At 36.7% G+C, this 27,832-nt stretch overlaps 1 protein-coding gene across 2 annotated transcripts in view; it reads right to left on the reverse strand.

Annotated features, from left to right (window-relative positions):
• Positions 1 to 27,285, reverse strand: part of bcl9l (bcl9 like) — a 36,768-nt gene extending 9,483 nt beyond the window's left edge. Inside the window, exons 1-3 of one of the 2 annotated variants that reach the window (XM_008426438.3) lie at positions 26,806 to 27,285; positions 7,428 to 7,501; positions 5,958 to 6,331 (exon numbers count right to left, since the gene is read on the reverse strand). In XM_008426438.3, coding sequence (XP_008424660.1) covers positions 5,958 to 6,249 — 292 coding nt within the window. In that variant the 5' untranslated portion in view covers positions 6,250 to 6,331; positions 7,428 to 7,501; positions 26,806 to 27,285. Of the gene's footprint in view, positions 1 to 5,957; positions 6,332 to 6,974; positions 7,216 to 7,427; positions 7,502 to 26,805 lie in introns of those variants that run through there. The other variant, XM_008426439.3, reaches the window with a different exon arrangement.
• Between the last annotated feature and the right edge of the window lie 547 nt (positions 27,286 to 27,832).

Raw genomic sequence — 27,832 nt, forward strand, 5'->3', positions numbered from 1 at the left:
GTTTAATAACAGCCGTTATTTAAAAAACACAGTAGCGGTGTACTGATTGCAGTTTTCTGGCTGATCAACAACATTTAAAAAACCCGACTGCCGCAAACCCAGCAAAAAAGTTGCACAGATGGCAACAGTAGATTTTACACAAAAAGAAAAAAAACTATTTTATATTTTTCTGCCATTTCGGAACAGAAAAACGACCAACCACTGACTGCTTCGGTTAAACAGCCCACAATCCTTTGCTCCATCAAAGTCACATGACCAAACAAATGCCACCCAACCAGCCAGCTCCACTCCTCCAAAATCAAACGGCAACAAGATGGAAATAATTATCGGTTGTTAAATTGTTTTCGACCACATTTCTTCTCCAACTGTTCCTCCAATTGCCTTCCCGTTTTTATTAAGAATTAAAGGCTGAAACGAACTGCAGCAGAGTGAGTCGAGTTGTCTTGCAGACAGAGCAGAAACACCTTGGAGGAGAGTTATTCCAGACATCAAACTGACGGAGGCCACATGGTGGAAGTATAATGTGTCATTTCTAAAGCTGGGGATTTCCCCCGACTTTGTTTGGGCTGCCTGACCGAACGGTGGCGCAGCAGGGAAATACAAGCTGCCTGGAGCGCATTGAAATGCACATTAGACATTTACATCGCATGCAGGACGGTGCAAAATGTTTAAAGAGAGCTTACTGATAGTTTTTTAGACTTTCAGAAAGTTTTTTCTTATGATTTCACTTGAGTTTTCATTTATTTTCTTTAATCTTAACTGAAGCGCCAGGCTAAAAAGACCAGGGATTTTTTTAAATCTGATTTATTTTATTCCTCTAATCCAGATTGAGTGAGATTTTTCTTTCCAAAACATGAAAACTTCTGAGTAAATTTAGCTTTAACTCAAAAGTTAATGGCAGAAACCAAAAATGAACCAATCAGACAACTAGTGCTGATACCGATAGCCGATATTAGTATGGTCGTTTTGGCCAATAACAGATGTTTACCAGCATCACATACATCATTCCTCATCCTTTTGACTTCAGTTGCTGCATCACTAAATCTGTCAAATGACCAAACAAAAATCAAATGACCAATCCCTTCAGGCTCCTAAAACACAAACAAGATGGAAATAAACATCTAATGTCAAGTTTTACTGATCTGACTGATACAAAAACGTCAAAAATTAACTAAAATCTTCTGATACCAAATTTAATATCAAAATAATTTTCTAGAAGAAACATGGACCATAAAAATGTCCATGCCTGGATCACAGTATCTCTCTCAAGTTTATTAGAGTCAAAACAAAGAATCTGGTAAAAGTGGGAGGTTTCAGCTTTGATGCATTTCATGAACAAAAGGTGGTAAAAACTATTCTTGGTTTATTTTCTATAAGAAAATAAAACAATTTCTAACACTTGACATTTGATTGCTAGAAAATGTTACTGAAAAACAGCAGAAAATACCAAGAAAAGCTATGAAAATCCTCAAGAATATTTTTAAAAATTCACACAAGAACTTGCTTCATTCAAAACAATGTCTACATTACTAAATGTAATATCCAAGAATTACTAAAAACTCATTTTTAATGCTAAATAATAAAACTAATGCAAATGGCAATCTGCAATGTTTGCTAAAGTAAAACAAATGTTCACTTCATTTGGGAATCTGAGTCAGACGAGCACAAAGTGATCCGTAATGAAATGGAAGAAAAACCACCATCAGTTCAAAATCTGAAAAGTGTGGTGTGCATATTCAGGCCCCTCAGTCAGGACTTCATAGAAACAATGGTGCACCGATGGCAGTTTTCTGGCCAATCACCAATTTTTTAAAAGCCTGACCTGCCGATACAGATTTCTTAGCCTGAAAAGTTGTTAATTTAGCAACAGTGGGATGATTATTGTTACCCAGCAGAGAAAAAGGGAGCAGTGGTGGATTTTCAGACATTTGCAGAGGGAGACAAGATTGTTTTTGTATCCAAGTATGAAATTCATCAGTGCACAGATTTCTCTGCAGTCACAGCTTCAAACCACAGAGTATTTCTCTACCACCTTTGCACATTTCTCTCTGCAAAACAGCTGAAGCTCAATCAGACTGACCAGAAAGATTCCTCAAACTTCTCAGTCGTTCCACTGATTATCTGCTGGATCTAGGTTTTGACTAAGCCACTAACACAGAATCTCAGGAAATTGTGACATTACTAAATATCCTTTGATTAACCTACATCTTCCTTATACTTTTTTCCAGGGTACAACCGACCAGAAATTTCACTTAAGCTTCCTTTCTGGCTTAGATTTCTCACACATTGAACTTTTAATGAGTATTGTGATTTATTATATTGTGCAACTCTTATCTAAACCGTCACACTGTAGCCGTGGCTGCATGTTTGGGGTCACTGACCGGCTGGACGGTGAACCTCACCCGGCCTACGGAACCACCAAGAACTTCAATGAAGCCCAAAGAATTACATTTAGGCTACCAGTCACCATTGGAACTGCAGCTAACGATTATTCAAATAATCAATATGATCGATTAATCGGATGGAAAATGGGCACATTCTGCAGATTTTTCATTTAACCAATCAGAATTGTTTGATAATATTAGAAATACATTAAAAGATGCAAATAAACATAATTTGATTAATTTTTTTAGAGAAGAAAACATGCCATTACCTAAAATATAGGGCTGCAACTAACGATTACTCAGATGATTAATCGATTAATTGGATTAAAAAATGTTGCCACAGTCTTCACTTTACATTTAACCATGTAAGCATCAATATACAATATTAGAAAAATTATTTTAAATGGAAATAATTCAATTAGTTTTTTGAATAAGAAAATACTAATTTTATTGTCTAAAATGAAAAAAAATTTTTTTTTACATTTCTTAATCATTTTTTGAGCAAAATATGCATCTGCAGCTAGAAAAATAACAACTCTGTTGATCATTTTATAGATTAATAAACGGACAGCAAAACATGCTTAATATGAGATTTTTTTTAAATGGCCTTTTTAAAAGTTAAAAATGAGGAATTCAGGGTAGAACACATTTGGAGACAAAGAAGGGTTTTCATCTTAAATGCAAAATGTATATATTTTTGTACAGTTTTGGCTTAATTACTACTCTTAATATGCTGTTCTTTCATCAAATAGTCGTTTTTTTGGTTTGTATACTGAAGTTAATTAATCGATTACTTAATTAGTTGACGATTGTCCCAATAATTGATTAATCACGATTAATCGCTTCAGCCCTCCTAAAATGCAATAACAGCATTTCTTTGTTGAATTCTTGATAATTTGAAGCAAATGATGCAGATGCAGCTACTAATGTACTTCCAACATAAACATGGGGAGAACTCATCACTTTCGGTTTTACACTGTAGGGTTTACTCCAGTTGGCGATTAATCAATTACTAAACAAGTTAACAATTACTTTAATAATCAATTAATCACGATTAATCGTTTCAGCCATCCTGTAATGTAGTTTTGGCTTATTGTTCTTTCAGCAAATGGTCTTTTTTGAATTTGTAAACTCCAGTTAATTAATTGATAACAAAATTAGTTGACGATTAATAATTATGATTAACTGTTTCAGCCCTGCAGTTTTGACTTAATTACAGCTCTGAATGTTTTGTTCTTTCAGCAAATCGTCCTTTTCGAGTCTGTGTACTCCAGTTAGCAATTACTTGATAACATTAGTTGACGATTACTTTAATAATCATGATTAATCGTTTCATCCCTGCTATAATGCAATTTTGGTTTAATTTTGTTGTTTCAGCAAATGGCCTTTTTTGGGCCTGTATAGCGATTAATCGATTACTAAATTAGTTGTTCCAATAATCGGTCTGTGTCACCATGGGTCTCATCTGTTCCTGTTTGGTTGGTTTTCAGTTGTACCATAATCTTATATCATATAATCTTACATTTAAATAGTCGATTTTGTGTAGGAGGATTGGGTTGAATACATGAGCACACCACACTTTTCAGACCTTGTTTTTAAAAACTTCCATCTTTTTCTCTCCACTTTGTGTTGGTCTACCACATGAAATCCACTTGAGAAGCGTTGACGTTTGTGACAACATTTGAAGAAGTTCACAGACTTGAGTACAGTGCTACCGAGTGTGGCTAGCTTTCCAAACACGAGCGGGGCGAGTCTGAGCAACCACAGCGTGCAAAAGTACAGTAAAGGAGGAAGTTGTTTATACAATGCAGAACAGACGACAGCAGCAGGAGGATTTTTACACCGTCAGACAAACATTATGACCTTTTGTGTTTTTGCAAGTAGCAGACAGAGAAGCTTTAGGCCAGAAGCTCAACCGGTTTAAGGTAAATCTTAGGAGAATAGCTGTAGCTGTGCGTACGTGTCAGTGGGAGCTTTTATTTTCATTTATCATCCTTCGAGCGCCGAGGCCACACCTCTTCGAGTGGGTTTTTTGTTTTCTCAGAATGTGCATATCACAATTTGCATACAGCACTCAAATCAGTTTTTACAGTCACAGTTTGTGAGGACTCGCCTCCCTCTTCTATTTGGAGACAAAGAAAGCAAGTCACCACAAATTAACATGATGTTATTATAGAGGCAATGATTAGCGCAGGCGTCGAGGAAACCGATGCGAACAGATGTCCTCTGTAGCGATGAAAGCCCGAGTGTGTGTTGTGCAGGAAGCAGAGAGGAGTTTCACTAAAACACACTAATGTGATCTGCAGCCAAAACTCTCAAAACACAAGCTTGAATACAACAACAAATGCAAATCAGACACTTATTTTATTTTCCTACAAGCAAACAGAAACCAGTTGAATGTCTTGGATGTGAAACACACCATAAAGAGTTAAGGGGAAATTCTGACGCTTCGGCGAAAGGTCAGGGCATTTCAACGAGAGAGAAAACAAATTCATCCGTCCTCTCGGTCCTTACGTTCACTTCCTGCTGTGGAGGAGGCGAATGCACGTAATCTGGTATTTCGGGTAAAGATGTTGCTGATAGCAAGTTAAAGGAAGTGTAAATTTAGACCTGAACAGGGCAGGGCGATATGGCTAAAAAATAAATCTGATTTTTTCAGATTTTAAATCAATTCTCTACAAATGATGGAAGATATTTTCAGAAAGTGGCTTTTATTTCAGTTATTCCTTCTGTTATACGGTAGCGTTTAATTATGAGATTAATTATGAGGTCACAATAATGGCAGAATAAAAACGCAATTTTACCAGAAAAATATCAAAAATTGAGAAATGCTTTAATCAGGATCCATCTCATTTCATCTGGTTACTTCTTTGAAATAGATTCAGTCATTGCTCAATCATTTAAGGTCCTGCTACTCATAATAATGTGGTAAAAGATGAAGTATTTCTATTCTGGATAACTTCATAAGATGCTCAAAATTCCTCATTTAAATGAATTTTTTCATGTTCTAATATTACAACTTTACTTTAGAGCTAGACAACTTGAATGAAATAAATATCAGAATATAAGAGTTTCATAACACAAAAAATAATTATTGGTTAGTTTTTTGTTTTAAATATTTGAAATAATAAACTGGTAATGTGACCTTTACTGTTTTATCCCAGCTTTTGTTGTTTATTTTTAAGCAGTTATGAGGCATGGTGGAGAAATCTTAAGCTGCTGCTGCGCCAGTTGATCAGCAGGTTGTTGCTTGGTAACCAAAGAACGAATGAGTTGCTAGGTAACCAAAGAGTGAGTGAGCTAGTTGATGCCACAAATAGGATAGGATATACTTTATTGACATCCATTGGGAAATTGCTTATTAAAAGTCCGAATAAACAGAAGCTGTCAAACAAGATGGCCGCCACAGGAGCGTTGATGTCGCACTGAACTATGGAAACCCAAGGAGTGCATTGGAGAAAACAAATGAAAAAAATTTTCAAAAATGAAAATCTTCAAAAACTAAGAATTTGATAAATCGATAAAAATCCAAGTTTTTTTGTTTGTTTGTTTTTCCCCTGTGAGACAGCTCACCTCCTTTGGCATCTGGTTCCAGCGCAGGAGCAGGAGCGCCGCTCCTGGATTCGCCAGAGTCGATGGACACGCTCCGCTCCCGCTTCGATTTGGTTTTCAGCATCCCTCCGCTCACCGATTGCCCCGCCGCCACCGCCTTCTGACCCGGGTTGCTGAGGGAAACCTGTCCGGATTTGGCTCCATGGATGCCGGGAACGCCTCCCTGCTGCTGCTGGTTCACGCCTGGGATCTGGGAGCGGCCGTCGCTGCTGACCTGCTTGCCATGGTTGGCCGCTTTGTTGTCGGTGTGCATCTGAACGGCCGAATGGAGGTGGACGCTTTGGTGAGGAGAGCTGCAGCGCCCCTAGTGGAGTTCACATCGCTCACAGGCCACACTAGAACATAAACACAAAATGTAATGTTCAGTACTCCTTCCATAACTGATGACTTTATGACGTTTTTAGGATTTAAAGCGCTTTAAACTATACATGCTATACAAATAAACTTGATTTAAAAGATGTTGGGATGCTGGTTATCAATTAATGAATTAGTCTAAAGTTGAATGATCTTACTGTTGGACTAATTGATAAGCTGCCATTTCTGTCAAAAAGAGTTCTTACCTTGTATCAAGAGGGCAAAACCTCTTCCCATAACAAAGGGCTAAATTTTTCATAATATGGTGAATTACAAAATATATGCATTAAATTTTAACATTTTGTGTCAACTGCGCTAAATACTGACTGAATGAACAGAAAATTGTGGTTCTCTCACATGAATGAACTTTGACACTTATAAACTACAACAAAACAAGAACTTCTTAACTTGCTGAAAAGAAAATCAAAGAACAAAATATGTTAAATGCTTTATCCCCCGTAACAGTCATGCAGAAGTAGTTCGTAGTTGCACTTGAAGGAGTAATAACACTTCGCTCTATTAAGTGCGTTAACTCACGACAGAACTTAAAATAAACTGCTTATTGGCATCATGTTACAGTTTTTATCTTAATTGTTTACACTGCCGCTTTTCGGCCAACCTCACCTTCATAGCACATCGGTAATTTTTAGGTGATAAAGTTGCCGTTACTCCGTCGCGCAGCTCGGCTGAATGAAGCGCTATTAAAGCTGATAACTTAAAGAGTTGGTCGCGTGTTTACATTTCAAAACAAAACCGCAAAAAGTGCATTTTCCATCCCAAACCGAGCTCTATTTGGACCAATTATCGTCCAAGTTCTGGAAAGTTCCCGGCGCCATCTTTGATTCTGTCTCAACGGCTCCGTTTAAGGATGACCAGTGGCGCCCTCTGCTGGATGGCGGCCAAACTACAACACTGAAAAACGGCCTCAAGCGGACGTAATTAGTTAATCGATCGGAACTCATTTTAATCTAATAAACCACTAATCGATTGTTTGCATCCTAAAGGGAATAAAGGAAGAAATCAGACAATTCAACCTTGGGAAAGAAGGAGGAGGGGAGTTGAAGTTTTCTCACTCACCTGTAGTCGCCTAGACGCTCAACTGACATGCTGCCATGTTGCTCTGCAGGGCGCCTCACTGACCACACACACACCTGGAGGACAACAGGGGAGGAATGTCATCAGATGAGGCAGATAGCAACCTTTAGAGCCGCTGCTATCTGTCTGCGTCCTCAGCCCGGAGGTCAACATCAAGAGTTATGTGCGGAGACAAGAGAGATAATGAGACGGCAAGGCCGAGGAGACGCCGCGCCGCAGGGCGACTGGCCCTTTAAGAGAAACTGAGCCAAAAGTGAGTGCTGCTCGGAGGAGGAGGGGGAGGGATCTGAAACTCAGAAGTAGCTCAGCAGTGTTGAAGGTCCCACCCCCCTGCCAGACACTCTGCAAACCACAAAAACTCCAGCAAGCGCTCAACCTCTCCCTCGGTTTCCCCAAACTGAGAGCCTGATTGAGACTCTGACTCACTCAGACATCATCAGCGCGTCTGCGTTTGCTTTTAATCTATTCTGCCTGCATGGAGAGGCCAGATGATAAGGACTGCACTGCAAAAACACAAACGAACAAGCATCTGTACTCCTGTTCTACTGCAAATCTCACAGTACACTTGAAATAAACCAAAAATTATAGTCAAGTAAAAGTAGCACTACTAAAACATATTTCTACTCAAAGTAAAAAGTAGCCAGAAATGCAACTAGCTGCAACCCAACTCTACTTACAAGTAACTTTTAGAAAGATATAGTTTGTTTTAAATAAATATTTCCTTAATATTTATTTTAAAAAGGTACTAGTTCCAATGGCAGATTATTTTAACTATAAGACATTTTTCTGGTGTTGTAAGAGGAAAAAAATAAGAGTCTTTGGATTTTAGTGTAAATATCTCAGTTTTTTCATATTTCAAGTGTACTAACTTACGAGAGGATTTAAGCAAGATATAGGATCTTGTTTTATGTCACTAATTTCTTTATTTTTAGCATAACATGGAAAAACTGTTATCGTTGAGGGAAAGAAAAACTGCCGGTGGAACTAGAACTTTTTATTAAAATTAAGGAATTATTGGCTTAAACAAGCTACCATATTTTGCTGAAAAGGTACTTTTAAATTGGTTTTGTGGTATTTAAAGTGTACCAACATATTTGTCCTAAAAACTACCAAAAATACTTTGTGTTTTTGGAGTGTGAAACATATTATACACTGCAAAAAACACAAAATCTAACAAAGTGTTTTTTTTTGGTCTAGTTTCTATCTTAAAACAAACTTATAAATGTTAAGATAAAAAAGTTTGTTTAAAGTTAATAATTCCTTAATATTGACTTTAAAAAGCACAAGTTTCAATGGCAGATTTTTTTCAGTGATAAGACAATTTTCCATGTTATACTTTAAAAATCTGCCTGTTTTTCATCAATATTAAGGAATTATTAACTTAAAACAAACTCATATCTTGCTGTAAAGTTGTTTTTAAGTTAGTTTTCTCTTATTTAATGTGTAATAAGAGATCTGCACTAGAAATTTGACTGAAATATTTGGTAACATTTTATGTTTTTGCAGTGTCCCCATTGCAGATTTCTCAGCAAAGTGAAAAACAATCAGCATTTCTGATTGTAACTTTGTATAAACATAATTCACACACAGAAAACAGATTCTACACACTTTTTCCCTCCCATATAATTTCATCTGTGTGTCACAGGGAGAAAAAATTAAAGATAAAAACCATCAACAGGTCTCAACAAGACCCTCCCACACCTGTTTCTGGCAAACAATAGCAGATCAAGAAAGACATAAACCAACATTTCCACCGGCTTTGGGCGTCAGTAAACACAGCAATTAGTCATTAACCAACACCGGGCGGATTCGGCGCGGAGCTTCAGCGCCGGCCGGTTGCTCGGTCGGCCAAAAGCTTCGTCACTCATTAACTCGGACGATCAGACTGTTGACAAAGTGTGAGTCACTGGCTTTGTGCAACAACAGGAGGAGGCAGCAGACTAATCAAGACGCTGACCTTCGAGGGGATGCTTGTGAGGAGATGAACGCCAGACGAGCGGCGGCGGACCGAGGTCACGGCCGGCTCTGCCGAAGCAGACGCGATAAGGGAATCAAGGCTAATGCATAAAAATAAAAATAAAGTATTAGGATGAATTTTAGCTTGAGACGTGAAAGACTTTAAAAACTCGGTGATAAAAGTCTCCAGTTTGGTGCTTTGGTCTCAACTAGCTCGTTTATGGAAGGACGATTTTGTTTACAGAGACTTAATTTATTTTATTTGTTGTTTTTGTTTATTTATTTTGGATATTTAAAATGTCTTCCAGTTCCAGTGTTAAATGTTCATTAAAATACAAGCTTTATTGATCTTTAAGAATGTCATCCAGGATTATTACATTACTTGAAAATCGTCTCAAAACAATGTTATCGTTTATCGCAATAACTTCTAGGGCAATTTATCGTCCAACAAAATGCATCTTTCCTCTCATTAAAAAACAAACAAAAGCAAAACAGAAATATAATAAAGATTAAAAGTTGTTTTTTTTCAGCATTTCAATACTAAAGGAGAACCAGGTTACTGATTTATTTCAACCATTTATTTTTAAGTTTAGATTACTCAGGTGTACATAAAAAATTATAAATTAACAAATTGTGAAATGTGAAAGACTTTAAGCTACTGGATTTCTCAGATAACTGATTAATGTAAACCTGTCACAATAAACAATAAGTCAATTAATCACATGATAAATTAAAACAAAATCAATAATTTCCATTTGCATGATTTATTGTTTTTCTCTTCCTACCAAAAATGTGAATGATAAAATGTTTCAGTCTGGTGTTTTTGGTCTCAACTAGCTCTTTTTTTTTTAAAGAACAATTTTGTTTGCAGAGATGTAATTTTTTTTTTTTTCGTCTCTCATAAGAAGCTTTTCAGAAAGATATAAAAGCTTGTTTTAAGTCAGTAATTCTTCAGTATCGATTAAAAAAAAGTATTGGTTCCATATTTTTCATTGAAAAAGATATTAGCACTAAAAACTAGACCAAAAATACTTGGTAAGATTTTGTGTTTTTGCAGTGCAAACTGTTCATGTAGACTCTTATGTACTGTTTCCAATAACTAGAAATTAAATAGTTTGTTTTAAATGATTGTTTTATAAGGGTATGACGTCAAACCGTTTTATTTTTTCTCACTTCAGTTCGTCTTACTGCAGAAACCCGAGGCAAACAGATGAATGAATTTCTGATTCCCGTCTGCGATCTTTCAGAGATGGAAATCTAAAATTAAATCAAACTTAATTGGTTTCATCTGCGTTCATTAAATTCTGAGGAATTTAAGAAATTAGCAAATGACTTATAACTGCTGTCATTCCTACAGTAATATTCAACAAATCCATTCAATCTGGCTGATCTTCAGTTTTTCTACATTAATATCGTGGCTGTAAAATTCAACTTAACGTCCCAGTTGAGGGAATCTTTTATGGTCATTTAGGCTGTAACCAATTCCTTTCCTTCTCACCGTTTCTCTGCATAATTTGGTGAAAGTTGGCCCTTTTCCCCTTTACTTCATTGAACATTTCTAATCCTAAATAACCCAAAAACTGAAAAAGTGTCAGTGACAAAAGATATTTTGATTTGAACTTTAATACCTAATTTTACAAAATTTTATATAAATCTAAAAAATATAAATGTATTTAAAGTCGTAGTGCTGATATGATTTAAAAAGTACCTCTTAAGTGACAGACTATTAACTTTGCGTCCTGTTTACCTTAAATCAGAGCAAATCAAGAAAACGTTTGTGTTTAAAGTCTGTTTACCGTCACTGAGTCTGTTGTACCCGATGCTCTTCACATGCAAATGCCAAAGAAAAACAATATAGTAGGAGGATACATTACACAGTGCTGTCAGGCTAACAAAGTTAAATCCAGATCCTCCATTAAATTTGGCACATGAACTAAAGAAAAGCAGAGCTGCTCTGGGACCTCAACATTTATCTGTGGTGAATTTTCTAAGAAAGATTGAGTAATCTGCACTCTCATAACTCAGTTACTGTCAGGACAAAAGTATGCTTAGCATCCTGCAGCTAAATTTTATGAATATATATTAGCAAAACTTAACAAAAAATCTGCTTTTATAATGAACAACTATCGCAAACCAAACAGGGAGAAAGAAGCGAAATACCCAAAGAAGAGTCAGAGTTTCAGTGGCCGCTGGTTTCTTTCTGTTCAATCTGTGATTTCTGCTCCTCCAACCGGCAATATGGGTAAAACAACTACAATTATTTCAGAACAGTACTTCTCTGTTAGTGCAATCGTCCGCTGTGTACCGTCTGCAATTACAGGATATCCAGCTAAAACCCTGCTTTTCATTCAGGCTTCCGCACAACAAACAAATCTGTGTGAGCAGCTACTTAAACAGAAAATATATGAAGACGACTTGAGTGGAAAAGTGTCTCTCCTCTCATTTCCTTATATTAAAGTATTACAGTAAATTACAGCCGCCCGGCAAAGAAATGTTACGTATTTTGTAATTATAACATGCATAATGTGTCTTATGTTTTTGGAACAACTTGGAGCAATAACTTTTACTTCATAATGATGCACTTTAAAATGTCGTCTGTCCAATGTCTTGAATAGAAAGATTTTAGGTAGCGGGGTTCTGTGGAATATCTGTAGCTTGTTAGTAGCTTACCTGCTATAGGAAGCAATGGGAACAATCTCAGTTTGGAGAATCAGGAAGGAAATCTGGTTGACACTAAAGGCTCCACAGAAAAACTTTAATTAATTGACAAATTCAAGAAAAAGCTAAATAAACTCTGTCACTAACAATTATGAAAGCTTTTAAATATTGCAAAAAAAGAAAATATTTCTATCTAGTGGTTGGCTACACAAACTGCAATTTAATCCGATATTGATGAAATCAATAAAACCTCAAAAATACTGATTTATTTGGTAGGGTTGATTAATACACATTAATAAACATTTTTGTAAAAGTGCCATAATTATCGCTTTTCCGCTAATTGTGGCATGAAAGCCACAATTAGCGAAAAATAGTCAAACGGTTATTTTTCATCTGTTGTCCCTGGAAAATGAGCAATTTGTCTTGCTAAACAAAGATAACACCTACAAGGTCAACAGTACTTAACTACACAAATTTGGCCAAATACATAAAAATCTAACTCAAAGAATAACATCACAATTATTATAAAAAGCATAAGTAGTAATTAAAACTAATCTTTAATCTAAAAGGCAGAACACAAGTGACCATATGGTGGGATTAGGAGATGTAGAGCAGGGCAAAATGACTGAAAAAAATCAATATCAATAATTACTGATTAGTTTTTTGTTTTAAAAATTTTAAATACTGCCAAACTGACGTGACATTTCCTGTTTTATCCTCAGTTTTCACTACACACTGTATTTTTTTTATTATTTATAAGCAGTTATGAGACACAGTAGCAAAACTTTTAGCTGTTGCTGCGCCAGTTACTCGACATGTTGTTGCTAGGTAACCAGAGTGTGAGAGAGCCGGTTGTTGCTAGGTAACCAAAGAGTGCCACAAATCTCGGTTGGCTCGCAGTGACAAGCAGTTCATTAAATATTCTACCAGATGTGTCATGTCTTGATATTGATAACATGTCTGTTGTGATATATATTATTGATTTATTGTCCATTCCTCAGCAGAAGTTACTTATTATTCAAAAGTTTAATCTAACCGCTACTACTGAAATCTTTGTATGGGAAAACTGATCATAAATGCTAGGAAAACTAATACAAGTATCATTTTTAACATTAAAGGCGTAAAGGCAGACGCAACTTAAGGAAAATTCTCCAAACCAAGACTAGAGATAATTATCGTCTTTGTGGCTGAAACCAGTGGGAGTTGTCTGCGGACGCAACAATTAATATGAAACAAATCAGGACATGTGCATTTACCACTAAATGCTAAACTGTTATTAATATCTGATATGAACCAAGCCTGATCAAATGGTTTTCTGTTATCAGATAATCCAGCTGAACTGGGAGGTCTGCTGCAGTTCCAACTGGCTCCGTGTTTAATTCAATGATCCACGCTCTTTACTGGTTCTGAAACACAGAACCAGGCCAGTCACAGTTAAATCTTTCATGTTTTGTTGACTTGATCAGCAGTTTCTTTACTGCCTTTCACACTGGGATCCATTTTCTCTGGTAAGTTGTTGTGAACGACTGATTTGAAAAAACTATTACCCTTTGCTTCTGTTCGCAACAGAGAAACCCGCATTTTTTACTGCAAGTGTTTTGTAAATGTTAAAAACAGACCCCTGAACTGGGAAACCGCTTTGATATCCGACAGAAACTTTTGCAAGGAGACGACTAGAAAGATGTAATTTAACGGTCTGCTTTTATTTCCACCTAAATAACGTGGGCTGAATACACGAGGGCCAGAAGGTTTTCACCTCAAGCACAACACAGAAGCGTTAAGCTGTTTATTTCTCACACATGGCGCCACATGCTGAAGCATTGATCCACTCTGAGTCACTTCTTTGTCTTGTTTAGACTGGTTGTGCACCATCTTGATTTCTGAAAGGGTTTTTCTCCTCCTCCTCAAAATATCAAAATCAGAATAAATGAAAAACGCCTGTGGACATTAAGGCTAAGATTATTAGTCTGATTATTCACTTTTAGTTATTTCAATAATATTTTAAAATATATATTATTTCAGACTATTGAAATACTGATTCAATAATCAGTAATAAGTTATTTCAATAATCCATTAATCATTATTAATCGATTGAGATGATAATAATAATGAATTGTTTCCTGGGTCATAAGTTCTAATAAATTAGTGACATGTTAAAATTAAAACTGAGACAATTAATTGGTTTAATCGATCATTAAAATAATATCCAGTAGTAGTCAATTAATCATTAACTGGAGTATAACGATTGAAAATAGGAGGGCATATGCTGAATTAAGCAGTAATTAAGCCAAAACTGTACACAAAATATACACATTTTGCATTTAAAATATACCTTTTAATTTTTAACTGATTGAAATGTTTAAATTAAGCCCGACAAAATTAATCTGTTTAACCTGATTAATCGATGACTGAAATAATCCTAAACTAATTTAGTTAATCCAGTTAACGATTAACTGGAGTTGATCCAGTTAGCGATCAGCATAAATGCCTTAAAAACAGGCCATTTGATGGAAGAACACCACACTGCTGTAATTAAATCAAAACAGTACAAAAATGTTCAAAACTTTTTAAATTTAAGAAAAAAGTGCAAGCATGTTATTCCCAGGACTCAAAGTGTCGGTTTTACCTTCACTTTGTTCAAAAAATGAAATAAAATCTCCTATTGGGCACTTTTTGCAGTCCAATTAATCCAAAATATTGATGGTTAAAATGCAGCAGCATTTTCAACAACATGTTTATCATTTAAAAAAAAAAATTGCTTATTTAGCTCTAGTGCCACAACGTCTTGCCACTTCTATGTCTGGACTTTGAGTAGGCCATTATGCTATTTATATATAGCAAGAAAGTTGCCAAGTTGGCAACAGTGCGGTGACAATTACAGCCGTCTGTCATGGCGGAGCATGACTGAGTATCTGCAAACTGGTCATCACTCAAAATAAAAAAGAAAATCAGGCCCGATTTATTGACACATCCCCATTTTATACTGAACCTCTACCTGCATAAATGGACCAGACACTAGTCACAACTCTTATAATTGTGCTCAATTTCTGAGGCCACTAAAAGTTTCTAAATGTTGCAGAAACAAAGGAGGAAAAATCAAAAGAATAATGTTATTCGGGCAAAATGTGAGGCAAACAGAAGCAGTTTTGATGTCAAAACAGCTGTTCTGTGGTGCAGAAACAAGCAGAATAATCTTAGATCCATATGTTTGGAATAAAAAGGAAGCTCTGATTTTATAAAGCTCAAACATCTCAGCTAATAATCTCTCTTTGGGAATTAATCAGCATATTTTGGAACTGAGATACAACAGCTATAATAAAAAAACTGACTCATGCATTTTCATACAATCAACTATTTCGTCTGTGAACCAGGTAAACAAAATGAAAATGTAATTGCCGTTTGCTCCTACAAAATAATTTTTTCTCCGCTTTATTGTCTTTTTGATCCGTCTTTTATTAAACATGCCACCAAACTTGCTTCTGATCGGAGGCGTCATCTGGGAATAAACTTCTTCCCCAGAAGGTGAAGTCTCACAGCGCAGCGACGGAAAATGCTTCCCTGACATTCGTCCAAGTCGTTCCGGAGCAAATTCGATTTAAAAATGGGATCCTGTCCAGATGGATCTAACCAAATAAGTGGAAATAATTTAATGAGTTTAAAAATTTTCAAATCACATGATCATCATGTGTTAAAATGAGTGAGCACAGAAAAAGAAGCCAACATTCAGAAATTTTGTAATAGAAGCAAACGGCAATTCACTGCTAAGCAGGATGTTTGATCAATTACCCAATCTGTTGATGTAAAAATAAAGTTGGACAGGTATATTGTCTTGGAAGTACACATTATATTCCTTAAACATGGATTTAAAAATCCTTATTTCTTTAATTCATGTACTGAAAAAAGGGGCTTAGTTTTTATGCAGAAGGAAAATACAGCTGTGATGTCTTTTGACGTAAAAATCTGCCAGGTGTGACATGGATATGTATTTAGACTTTTTCTAAACCTTCAATAAAATTTCAACTAACTGCTTGCCGTATCAACTAATTTGTTAAATACGGCAGGCAGTTTCTAACATAAAACACAGTGATGGCTGCATCATAATAAGGCCCGTCACAATAACAAACTTTTCTGGATGATAAACTCTCCCAGAAGTTATTCCAACAAACAATAATATTGTTATTTTGAGACAATTTACAAGTAATATAATGTCATGATAATGCAAAAACAGATTCTCAAAATACAAAATGTTTTAATGAACATTTAACACTGGAACTGGAAGAGATTCTAAACATCCAAAACAAATAAAAAAAACAACATAAAACAAATATAATTATGAAGTTGTCCTTCAAAAAAAGGTCTAGTTGAGACCAAAGCACCAAACTGAAGAAGAAGAAAAAAAGATAAATCATGTAAATGGATGGTGTCGTTTTCATTAATCATGTGATTAACTGATTTATTGCTTATTGCCAAAGACCCAGGAACTGAATGTTTTTTGGAGGCTAGAAAGTGAGATTCAAAAATTTCCAGAATTAATCAGCAGGCGCTGTGCCGTTACCTAGCAACCACAGCCAAGCCCAGACTGTTACCTAGCAACCCAAGCAGAACTTTTTACTGACAAATTGAATTTAAATGCATGGTTTAATATTTACATTTGTTGCTTTTTTTTTTTTTTAATTACAGTAAATAGAACCAGAAATCTTCACCAATAGTTCTAAAAAGCAAAAATGAATGCACCTAAAAGCTGAATTTACTTGATTTATTAAACTTTGATAAATATGGCAAACTGTTTTCAGAGAAAGACAGAGACCCAAATCCTGTTCTTATTTAAGGCTACGTTTTTTTCTAGAATCAGATTTTTTTCATACCAAGAATAATATTCAACCGCAATCAGGCTTCTGTGTGAACGATCTACGATCCAAAAGCAACCCAGATGTGCAGAAGAAGAACTTTGACGTCACACAGGATCGATCAATTGTAAAGTTATTCAGCAACAGGAGCCGATGATATCGTAACAACACAAAAGAAGCCGAGTGGATACGAGTCACATTTATTGCTAAAAATTTGGAAAAAAGATTTCTTTTACACAACAAGACCCTAAAATAATGAATGTTTATTGTTGAGTGAGGCAAAAAATGTCACCAACTTTTCTTTCATTTTTGATTGAAACCAAATTGTTGCACTTTTGACTTGACAAGAAGTTTGGACGCCACTAGATTCCGACATAAAATACCACAAGTTTATTAAGACATTACAGCTGTTTTCTGACAGAAATGGGATTAAACCAAACATATTTGCCGCTTATCCATGAGGGGGTAAGCGCTCCCGTTTAGTCCCAGTGGGTCACGCAGAGCGGTTATTAATAGACGCAGAGAGTCCTGGAAAGTCAGGGCCACCAGAGAGAACAAAACCCGACGCCAAGGCAGCTTCTGCTGCAGCGTGCATCAACAACACAGGAAAACACAGAGGCCCAAGTGTTTAACAGCACTGACGAATTAATAATGAATAACGTGACGCAGGGGCTCATACGGTTACACGGACGCAAAGCGGAGACATCAGATCGTCAGCAAACTGCATTTCTGCGTGGCGCCAGCCGGAGGAGGAGGAAAGTGGGCTGAATCTGGTGTCTGTTGGGAAAAGGCCACGGCTAACACAACATGTGACTGATAACTACATAAATCCCCAGTGAAGGACTGAGCTAACCCGTTACGGAATAAAAATAAACATTTACAGTAAAAAAAACTTTTCAAGGCCCCTCGTTTCTTCTGTCTGAACAGTTTTCAGGGAATTTACAAAACATTTCTAAAAACATGTAAATAGCTAAACATCATCCACCAGAATGCAGTTTCAATCACAGAACTAAACCTGAACGCTGAACTAGAAATGAAATGTTAAGTCCTTAACGATTTCCTTTGAGGTCTAACAGAATTGGATTTTGGAACCAATATATTAGAAAGGAAATATTATGCAAATTTCACATTTTGTACTTCCATTTGGGTTTCCATTGCTTTTTTAAAAAATCCCACCTATCTGGTTTTTGACAATAATTTCCACGTCTGTCACGGTAATATTTTTGATTATATTGTTGTTTTGAGACCATTTACATTTAATATAATAACATGAGAACTCATTCCCAAAGATCAATACATTTTCAATTCTAAAGAACATTTTAGCACTAGAACTGGACTGGAAGACATCTTAAATATCCAAAATAATTAAACAAAGCAAAAGAAACAACAAATGCAAGGAATCATGAGATTTCTAAATGAAATTTTCCATCAAGAAAAGGACTAGTTAAGCCCAAAGTACCAACCTAAACACTTTTGGCATCCGGGTTGGTACAAAAAGAGAGAGAGAGAGAGAAAAAAGTGAAAAACGATAAATGATAAAAATGGAAATGATTGATCGTCTTTTAGTTGATTTATTGCGACAGACCTAATAACTATGTTTTTTGGCGTCTAAAAAAATGAAAATCTCCGGAATATAACGTCACAAATCAGCAGGCACTGCGCCGTTACCTAGCAACCCCAGCAAAGCTCAGGGCATTACCTAGCAACCAAAGCTGCGTTCCAGCACATTTGATTGGCTGGTTTTATACCATTATATGCTCTGTACATGAAATCAGAAATCTGGATGTTGAACTGTTCAATGCTCAACAGTTTTGACCTGTTCAAGACAATGAAAACAGTCACACTTTAAAGTGAGTGGATATATTTTTCGGATCCTTCTTAGAAAGAACCATATGCTTTCAAGAAAGGCTGCTCCAGTTTCGAAAATTATATCAAGTATGACATTTTGGTGTCGTGACAACCCTAGACGGAGTAACCACAGAGGAAATGGAGAAAAGGTGAAGACACACAAGGTAAATATGTCAATGAGTGTCAGGAAGAGCAAACGTTTCTGTAAAACTGTGAGAAAGCATTGCAACATGGTTCATAACCCAAAACTCTGAGTCTGCTGGGAAGCAAATGTCAAGAGACAAAAGAGGCACAACTTAAACGGATTTTGTAATTGTTTTTTGGGCATTTTAAATCAATTCAGAATTCCCAGGACTAGGAACTGCAATTCTCTATAAACCCATTGCAGCAAGTGTGCAAGATCCCAGCAATCGAGCCTACGATGACTACCATTGGTTTTCACTATCACGTTTTCAACATAAAGCACTAAATTTTAAATGTATACATCATATATAAAAGAAAAAGGGATGCAGACAACTAGATAAGTTCAGAAAAAAGTTTTAATAAAGAAAAAAAGGCGAGTTAGAGGGCAGCAGGTCAGTTATGCTAGCTTGACTTTGACAACTTTAACATGTAGATGATGCTGTGAAATTCGGTGTTTCGGTTCAGTAAGAAAAAAAAAAAAATGGCGACGCACACACCACCTCTGACTGATCATCAGTGAAGGAGGTGTTTAGATTAGCTAATCTACCACCACAGCAACGGCAGCTAATCTGCCACAGCGATCACTTATTAAAAAATAAAAATAAACCAAACTAACCATCAAGCCTGAAAACATGAAACTGTAAAAACTCAATATTCTGTTCTTTGTGTGGGAAGTGTTTGCGTGTTTTTTGGTATTGAATCTTTATACATTAGTGGTGTTGTGGCCGGTTACTATGGCAACGACCGTGCGTAGCGTAGCCGACACAGAGAGCAAGATGGAAGAAGAATGAGTGGTTTTGAGTTATCAACGGTTTTTCTGCATCATTTTTCCCTTTGCTGTGGCGCACTGCACTGAATTAATACCTGCATCTCCAGGTTTCATTTCGTTAACGCAGATGTTCCACCGCAGCAGCGCGGCTACGGATGGCAACCAAAAGAATCGTCTTTTTGCCCTCCGGGGTTGGGCGCATGCATAAAATTTCCAGATGTAAACAATAACATGGAACGGCGTCTATAGAATCAAATTTTTCTGTACTTCTAACCATTTGATCTTTTGTGTGATCCTACATGTTGCAGTTACACCTGAATTTCCTGCATCGGACAATGAAGACAATCGCTATTCTATTAATTTGGTCTGTTGGTTTGATTTCCACTAATGAACAACATTCGGCGAAATGTCTAAACTTAAAGCGGTTGGGAAGCTGGAGAAATCCAGTTCGAAACCATCTTAATGGACCAACTTCACACTTTAGAAGTGCTTTATTAGGCTTTAATGCGCTTCCTTTTCCCCTTACTTCCTGTACGTTACATAATCTCTCAGCCAACAGCTTCAGTGAGCAGTGACAACAGGAAACGTGACCCGAGACTGACCTTTCTTTGACACCAAAGCAAACCACTGAACAACATACAGAAAAAGGCGAATTAAGCAGAGGCAAAGAATCTTGTTGTTGTGGCCAGAACCAAATGGAGGACAAAAAAAAAAAACCTTTGGCGATTTCCACACCAACTCCTTCAATAACTGGATGGAAATAAAGTGTAAAGAAGCTTTCAGGAACCCAGCGAATGGCTCCAGGAACGGGGAAGACCCGGGTTTGTTTTGCACATGGGGTTAAGGGTTGTATCCTCTCCAAGACATTCTGGGAAGACATCCAAATGGAGCACGGAAAAAGACTTAACTGCAGCTTCATTACGGACTGAAGGCAGGCATTATGGCACAGAAGCAGCTGGAAAACGAGACTGATGGGCAGAGGCCAGTCAGCTCTCAGATTAAAACACCTCGCTGTCGATTTAAGAGAGCAGCAGCCTGCAAAACGCATGCAGCAGCACATAGAGCTGCAAAATAAAAAAAATAGATTTTTTACTGAATTGACAAATGTATCCTTTCCAGATCTCGTCTTTCTGCACTGCAGAAACAGGAATGCATAGTAAATATTGACATTTCAACATTGTCTAATTAGAGCAAAGTGCCAAAACCAAACTATGATCTAACTGTTGTTCCTCTGTAAATCATTAGACGTTGCACAAGGCGTTACGCAACAACAACCGAGACCAAAACGTGGTTCTGAACGAAACCTCTGCCACAGTCAAAGCAGAAAGTCTTACACCAGGATAGCCTTCATTTGACCTTTGTGTTTTAATTACAAAACAAAGAGCGGAGTGCGAGTTTTAAAATATTCATTCCACTTTCACTTTTTTTTTTCAAAGTCACAACCTGAAACTTTTGTGCATTTTAAATCAGGATTTTATCTGGAGAAAAACCAACAAACTGCATCATGAAGCTCTAATTATTGTTTATAATGGTTTCTTGTTGCATGATTGACAGTTACTCTCTCTGGTTCTGGATGCTGTGCAGCTTCTACTCCTTTTACTTTCGGAACGGTGTGTGTGTGTGTGGATGCGTAACCGTGGCAACAAATTGTTTTTACAGATGGGAGTGGCTGATTAGCATCTGAAAAGTGCAAATAGCACATGAACTATGACCCGTTTGAAAAAAGTTCATGGATGCAGAGGAAGTTGGAGCCATCTCTTCCATTGATCATAATGGGCAGGGATTGTATCCCCTACTCCAACATCTCTCTGCTTGGCTTTCTAACATTACAACAACTCAAGAGATATAAAGGGGAACAGCAAAAGCAAATGAGGTGGATTAGCAATTCTTGGTGTCATCCAGGACATGTTACTGTGAAATATCGTCTCTGAGTAAGGCTGGACAATATCGGAATTTTATCGCGATAATTTGTGGTTCTATTGTGATAACGATAAAGATCATTATTAAAAAGAAAAACAATGTATTACTCATTTTTATATGGTTGTGAAAGCATGGCACAGCACTCAAAGTGCCACAAACAAATATAGTTCTTGAACAAAATTCAATTTTTTTTATTTTTCTCAAATTTGACTTTTTTTTTCCAGAATTATGATTTAATTTCAGAATCCTGACTTTTTCTAAGAAAACTGACTTTTAATTTAACTTTTCCCCAAAATTTTTGTTGTTTTCCCTCTCAGTTCAGACTTTTTTCCCTCTTAATTGCTACTTTTTGTTTCCCAATTGCGACTTTTTGTCTCTCAATTCCGATTTCTATGGACTTTATTTTAAAAAATCTGACTCTTCAATTTTGACTTTTCTCAACATTTTGCCTTTTTTGTCAGAATTTTGACATTTCTTCTCAAAATTCTGACTCAAACGTGGAAGAGTAAAGTCCGAATTCTGAGAACAAAAATGTTTTAATATTTTTTTCAGTGGCTCTAATCCTCTTCCGTGTTTCCAGGAGTCATCGTGGCTCAAATTTGCGTCATTCTCACCCAACCTTACAAAATCAAGTTAAAGAGCCAGCCTGGGCTCTGAATCTGTCTGCTGTTCATAAAGACATCAGCAGCTTTTGTACGTTTCTGGCGGAGCAGTTTCCGTTGGCTGCTCTGTATGCAAAACATGCAAAAGATAAGCACAACAGCAGTGGTATGAAAATATGCGACACAATGCAGGTGTCACAGTCGGATCGGCTTTATGTTTTGGGGAATTCGCCCTCAGGCCCTGCTTTTTATTTCATTGGACTAAAACTTCAATGCCTGGGCATGGAGGCATTCTCAGTGTCGCATTATTCTTTCATAGCGCACCTTAGCGGCACTCCCTGTAACTCACCCCAAAGTTCTCAGATCACCTAACCAGATAAGAGTCACTTTGTCAGCAGCTCGACAAATCTGTGTGGATGCAGCAGCAGCTGCTTTTAAAAGACACAAATATATACATTTTTTAACACAAAATGATCATTTCACGTCTGATTTGTCCTTAAAAGTACTTAAAAACATGGCTACAAGTAGCTGTTCAGCTGCACTTTTATGCAGCAAGAATAAAAAGAAAACAGGAAGATGCTCGCAGCTCTTAGAAAGTGAGACGTTTCACCTCCAGAGGAAAGAAACGTAGAGCTCTCAGCAGCCCTGAGAGACAATTTGGATCAAGTTGCAAACTCTGTTAGGAGCTAAATATAGTTCTGCAGGATATTATAGATACACACATGCAGAAAGGCTGTGCACAAGGAGAGAAAGCGTGCTCGAGACAAACCTGTGTAAGTAAAGCATGGGTGCATTCAACAGGCCGGTGGCAGAGGCCCAGCATAAATAAATAAAAACACAGAGGAAGACGGCAACAGGAAAAGAGCGGCCTTAAATAAACATGACACCAGTTTTCAGAAGCAACACGTAAGCACTTTCCTGTGCAAATATATCTGCAGCTGTAATAGAGCTTTAATCACATCACGGTTTCTACATTTTGCATTTCTGATACATTTTTAGTGCAGTTTTCAGGCTGTATTGTCAATATGATTAAAAATATGTATAAAAATTACTTGTTACATATTTTTAGAATTAATTTATAGCAAAAATTAGAGATGAACCAATTGGCTTTTCTTTACCAATACTGATTTATAATGGCTATAACTGGGAGCTCACCAATAAAACGGACCGATTTTCTTAATCGGCCGATACTTGATGAGAAACCGAGCTGCAAAAGTCTAAAAGTTAGGTCTGTGCGTCTGTAGTCACCCAATTAATCAATAAACTTAGAAACTTTGTCTCTATATTTAGCAACTTTCCAGAAAATAAATAAATAGGCATCAGTTTGCCAGAAAACTGCAATCAGTGCACTCCTCCTTTAAAAAAATATTTCATTTTTTCTACCAATAACAATGAAAAATAATTTATTTTAACAATCTTAAATCTCTACAAGCCTAAAAAGCAAACAGATCTGTGCAAAGACAAAATATATAGAAGTAAAGTTGATTCAAAATAGATTTTAAAAAGTGTTCACATTCTTCAACTGTTATTAAATAATAATCATTTTTATTTAGAGCGGACTTTAGTGCAGCAAAATGACAATAAAAGCGTTATCCAATCTAAAAAACAATAAAAACTCATTTTAAAATATTAATCATAAGATCTTAAGAACGGAAACGTCTTCAGTTCCTAAATATTAAAAATTAAATAAATATTAAAGCATCATAACAGGTCAAAATGAAAATTAGCAGGTCAGGTTTTTTTAAAGATCGGTGATCGGCCTGAAAACTGCAATCAGTGCAAAGAATGAGTCCAGCCACTTCTTTAAAGCCGCTTGATTTAAAGCCTCGTCTTTAACAGAGTTTTAATTAAAATCAGGAAATGTGTATCAAACTACACGAAATGGTGCGTTCTTTATATACCAGGAAACGTGAGAATTATTGATTTTGAAGTGTTTAATGACTGGGAGATTAATTTTAAAAATCACATGTTCATTTATTTGATTAGCCAAATAAGAAAAATGTTTACATTTTTCAATTAATTCAAAGAAGCCCAGATCATAAACCTCCTACTATCGAGCTTCACAGCTGCTACAAGTTCTCAGTCTGAGCATCTCTTTTCCAAGTTTATTTAAATGCAAACATAAGTCGTGCAGCCATATTGTTTCAGGGAAGCAGAAGCATAACGTGCTAAATGCTAATTCAGAGAGTCTGAGATGCAGCTTTGGGAAGATCAGAAATAATCTTAAATGTTTTCCCAGTTTTAAAAAATCTTTTTGGAATTTGAAAATTCTCCCAGATTGCCGTTTTCTGATTCAGTTCTATGATACAATATTTAGTTTTCCTGTAGGATTAATAAAAGTAACTCATATAATTTCCTTTAAAGAACTATTGTAGATGCCGATAGAATGATCTCCTGCAGCAGTCTGTATTACAGCTATTTGGAAGAAGCCTCTGACTAAAGAAATCATGTTGATGCTACGGGTTGTAAATGCTTTTTTTAAATGTTTTTGATAAATTCCAATTTGCACAATAACCTTCAGATGTTCCAGAATAATCCCAGAAATTAAGAGAAGCAGCATTTTTTTTATCAGGTTGCTAATTGCTAATGTCCCCCTTCTAACTGCTGATGCTCAGTTAAAATAATTTAAAACAAAGCGTCAGGTCACTGCTTGCCCCAATAAAATCAAAATGCAAAACTTGGTAAGACAATAAACCTTCTTAAAACTTGTTAAAATGACACGACAAAAACTTGGTAAAATGCAAAACTTTTACGTTACTATTAAAAACCTCGTTAAAATGCAGAACTTAAGAACCTTCTTGTAACAACAAAATGCAAAACCATTTAAGACAAGGAACCTTCTCTTTAAAAAAAACAATGCAGACCTTGTTAAGATGAGAAACCTCATACAAACGAGATGTGGAACTCGTCAAGACCAGAAAACTCCCAAAAACGAGACACAAAACTTAAGAAATGTTGTTTCCCGTTTCAAATGAGATGCAAAACTCAAGATTACAAAAACGTTCTCGTAAAACAAAGTGGAGTATGTGTTACTATGAGAAACGTCGCTGAAACAAAAATGCAAAACTTGTTAAGACGAGAAACCTCGTTTAAATGTGACGCAGAACTCGTCAAGACGACAAGGTTTCACGCTTTAAATTCCTCTGGAAGACGACGTCGCTCACTCGCCCTCCATCTGGTCAACTGAGAGAATGAATTTAAACGTCACTAGAATGAGAGAGTTTCTCGTTATAACAAGTTTGATCTGCTTAAAATTAGAGGTTTTCTCATTGTAAAACGATACCACTGCTATATTTATTCGCTAGGTTTGGCAGTATTGTGCTTCTATAGTTATGGGGATTTCGTGATTTGAGGTTAAATTGATGAACATCCTGATATGCAGAGTTGGGTAGTAGCTAATTACCTGAGTATCTTTTTTGTAAAAATGTACTTTAGGAGTATTTTTAGTACTAAAGTACTTTTTACATTAGTAATTTTATTAGGAAGTATTTCTACTCTTATTTGAGTAAAATTTCTGGACTTTCTACCCACTGAATCAATGAAAAACAAACATGTTTTAACCAAAAATTCACCAGACGCAGGCACACACCTGCAGTTTTTGTTAAAGTTTCATCTGTTTTTTACTGAAAGAAAGAAACTGAATTGGAAAAATTTACTTTTGCCTGATTTTTTTTTGTTACCAACATGAATTATTGTCATTTTCACCTTTAAAATCTCAAAATTTCCACTTAACTTTATCATTTGGTCCAGTCTCATGATGTAATTTTTAAATATTAAATTAATTTACTCAGTACTTGAGCAGACTTTTTACCAGATCTTATTTTATTTACTCTTGAATAATTTCTTGGATGGCTACAGAGTAAAAATATGTAGAAGTAGTGCTACTCTGATTTGAGTATAATGTTTGGGTACTCTGCCCACCTCAGCTGATATGTTGAATCATATAATTTAAAGTGGGTGTACTTTCTTTTTAACAACGGTTTGTGTTTTTATTGCAATATTTAAAGTAAATGCACCTTCTCTCTCCTCTACAGCATTATGGGGTGTTGTGAAAGCTGCAGCTGTTTCCACATACCCACAGTATGTCACCTGCTCAGCTTCGGCTGCTTAAACACCGCTGCTCCCATCAGCTAGCTGACAAGCTAACATTGGAAGTGGGCACATCTGGATTCAAAACACCCCTTTCCTCCTTCTCCGCAGACTGGAAGCGGTGAGGTTCGAACTGGCACGGCGTTCCCACCGGGAGAATTTGAGGACACATGCCCCTGACGTGAACCCCACGACCCCTGCAGAGTGGAGCCCCGCTGCGCCAGCCAGACCCACGGAGCTAACTTAGCATGCTAATTCATGTCTCCGCTAGGCTGACGTCGCCGTAGCCCCGTCTTCCACACACACACACACGCGCGCGCGCACATCTGCAAGGCGAAGCGGCGCTAGCTAATGGGATTTCAACTTTTTTTTTTTTTTTTATCGGGCTCAGAAAGAAAGTTACGCGCTTCAACACGTACAAACGGGCGGTTACGAAACCCAACAGGCTCCGGTGGTGACAGTGTTGAGAAATGCGGCGGTGCTCCTACCACATTCGGCGGCTGTCTGGGTTCAGAAGAGGCCGATCATGTCGGGACTGAACGGCCCCGGGTTCGGTCCACATTCCCCGGAGTGGCCGCCGCTGCTGCTGCTGCTGCCGCCGCCGCCGCCGCTGCTCTCGGTATCACTGCGCAAAGATGGTCCCGATCCTGTCGCTTGATAAGAAAGAAAAAAAAAAGGAGCTGCTGCTTGGCGATCACAGCGAGGTGCAGATGGTGATTAATAACATCGGCATGTCTGCGCTGAAGTTTCGCTTGAAATCAGAGGACGCGTCACCTTGCAGCGGTTCATGACTCCCACTGTTCAAGATGTGGAAGGGCAGGACGAGTCCGTATCACTCCCAGCCGCTGACAATAATCAGTGTGGCCACACGGGCATCCGTATGTCACTCTGCTGACATCCAGTCACCGAAAGCTGCACTCCGCATATCACTCTTTCTGTCAGGTTTAAAATGTCTGGTGGACTGCGGCCAATTAGGTAGGAAAAAAAATGGACGAGTGAACTTCTGCCATAAAAACTGAGAAAATATGAGATTTGTTTCAGAGATTTTCTAGAAAAGACTGGGAAATTTCTGATTTGAACAGTCGAACATTTTCTAGAAGAAAAAAAAATCTGAAATTTTCTAGAAAAGATTAGGACATGTCTGAGTTTGAAAAGTTTAAAATGTGCTACAGGAAAAAAAATCTGATATTTTTTTAGGTTAATCTCAGAAAGTTTCTAGAAAAAAACTCTGAAATTTCTGATTTGAAAAGTAAAAAAATTGTAAAATAAAATCAGAAATTTTCCAGAAAAAATAAGGAAATTTATGAGTTTTAAAAGTTTAAACTTTGCTAGAAAAAAATGAAATTTTGAGATTTATCTTGGAACTTTTCTAAAAAATAATAATAATAAAAATGACATTTCTGAGCTTAAAAAGTAAACAAAAAAAAAGGTAGAAAAAACAGAAATTTCTGATTTGAAAAGTCAAAAATTTGCACAAAAAAAATAACATTTTCCAGAAAACAGGAAATTTCTGTC

This window comes from Poecilia reticulata, chromosome 13 (assembly GCF_904066995.2).
Source record: "Poecilia reticulata chromosome 13, P_reticulata-male-v2, whole genome shotgun sequence".
NCBI classification, from domain to species: Eukaryota; Metazoa; Chordata; class Actinopteri; order Cyprinodontiformes; family Poeciliidae; genus Poecilia; species Poecilia reticulata.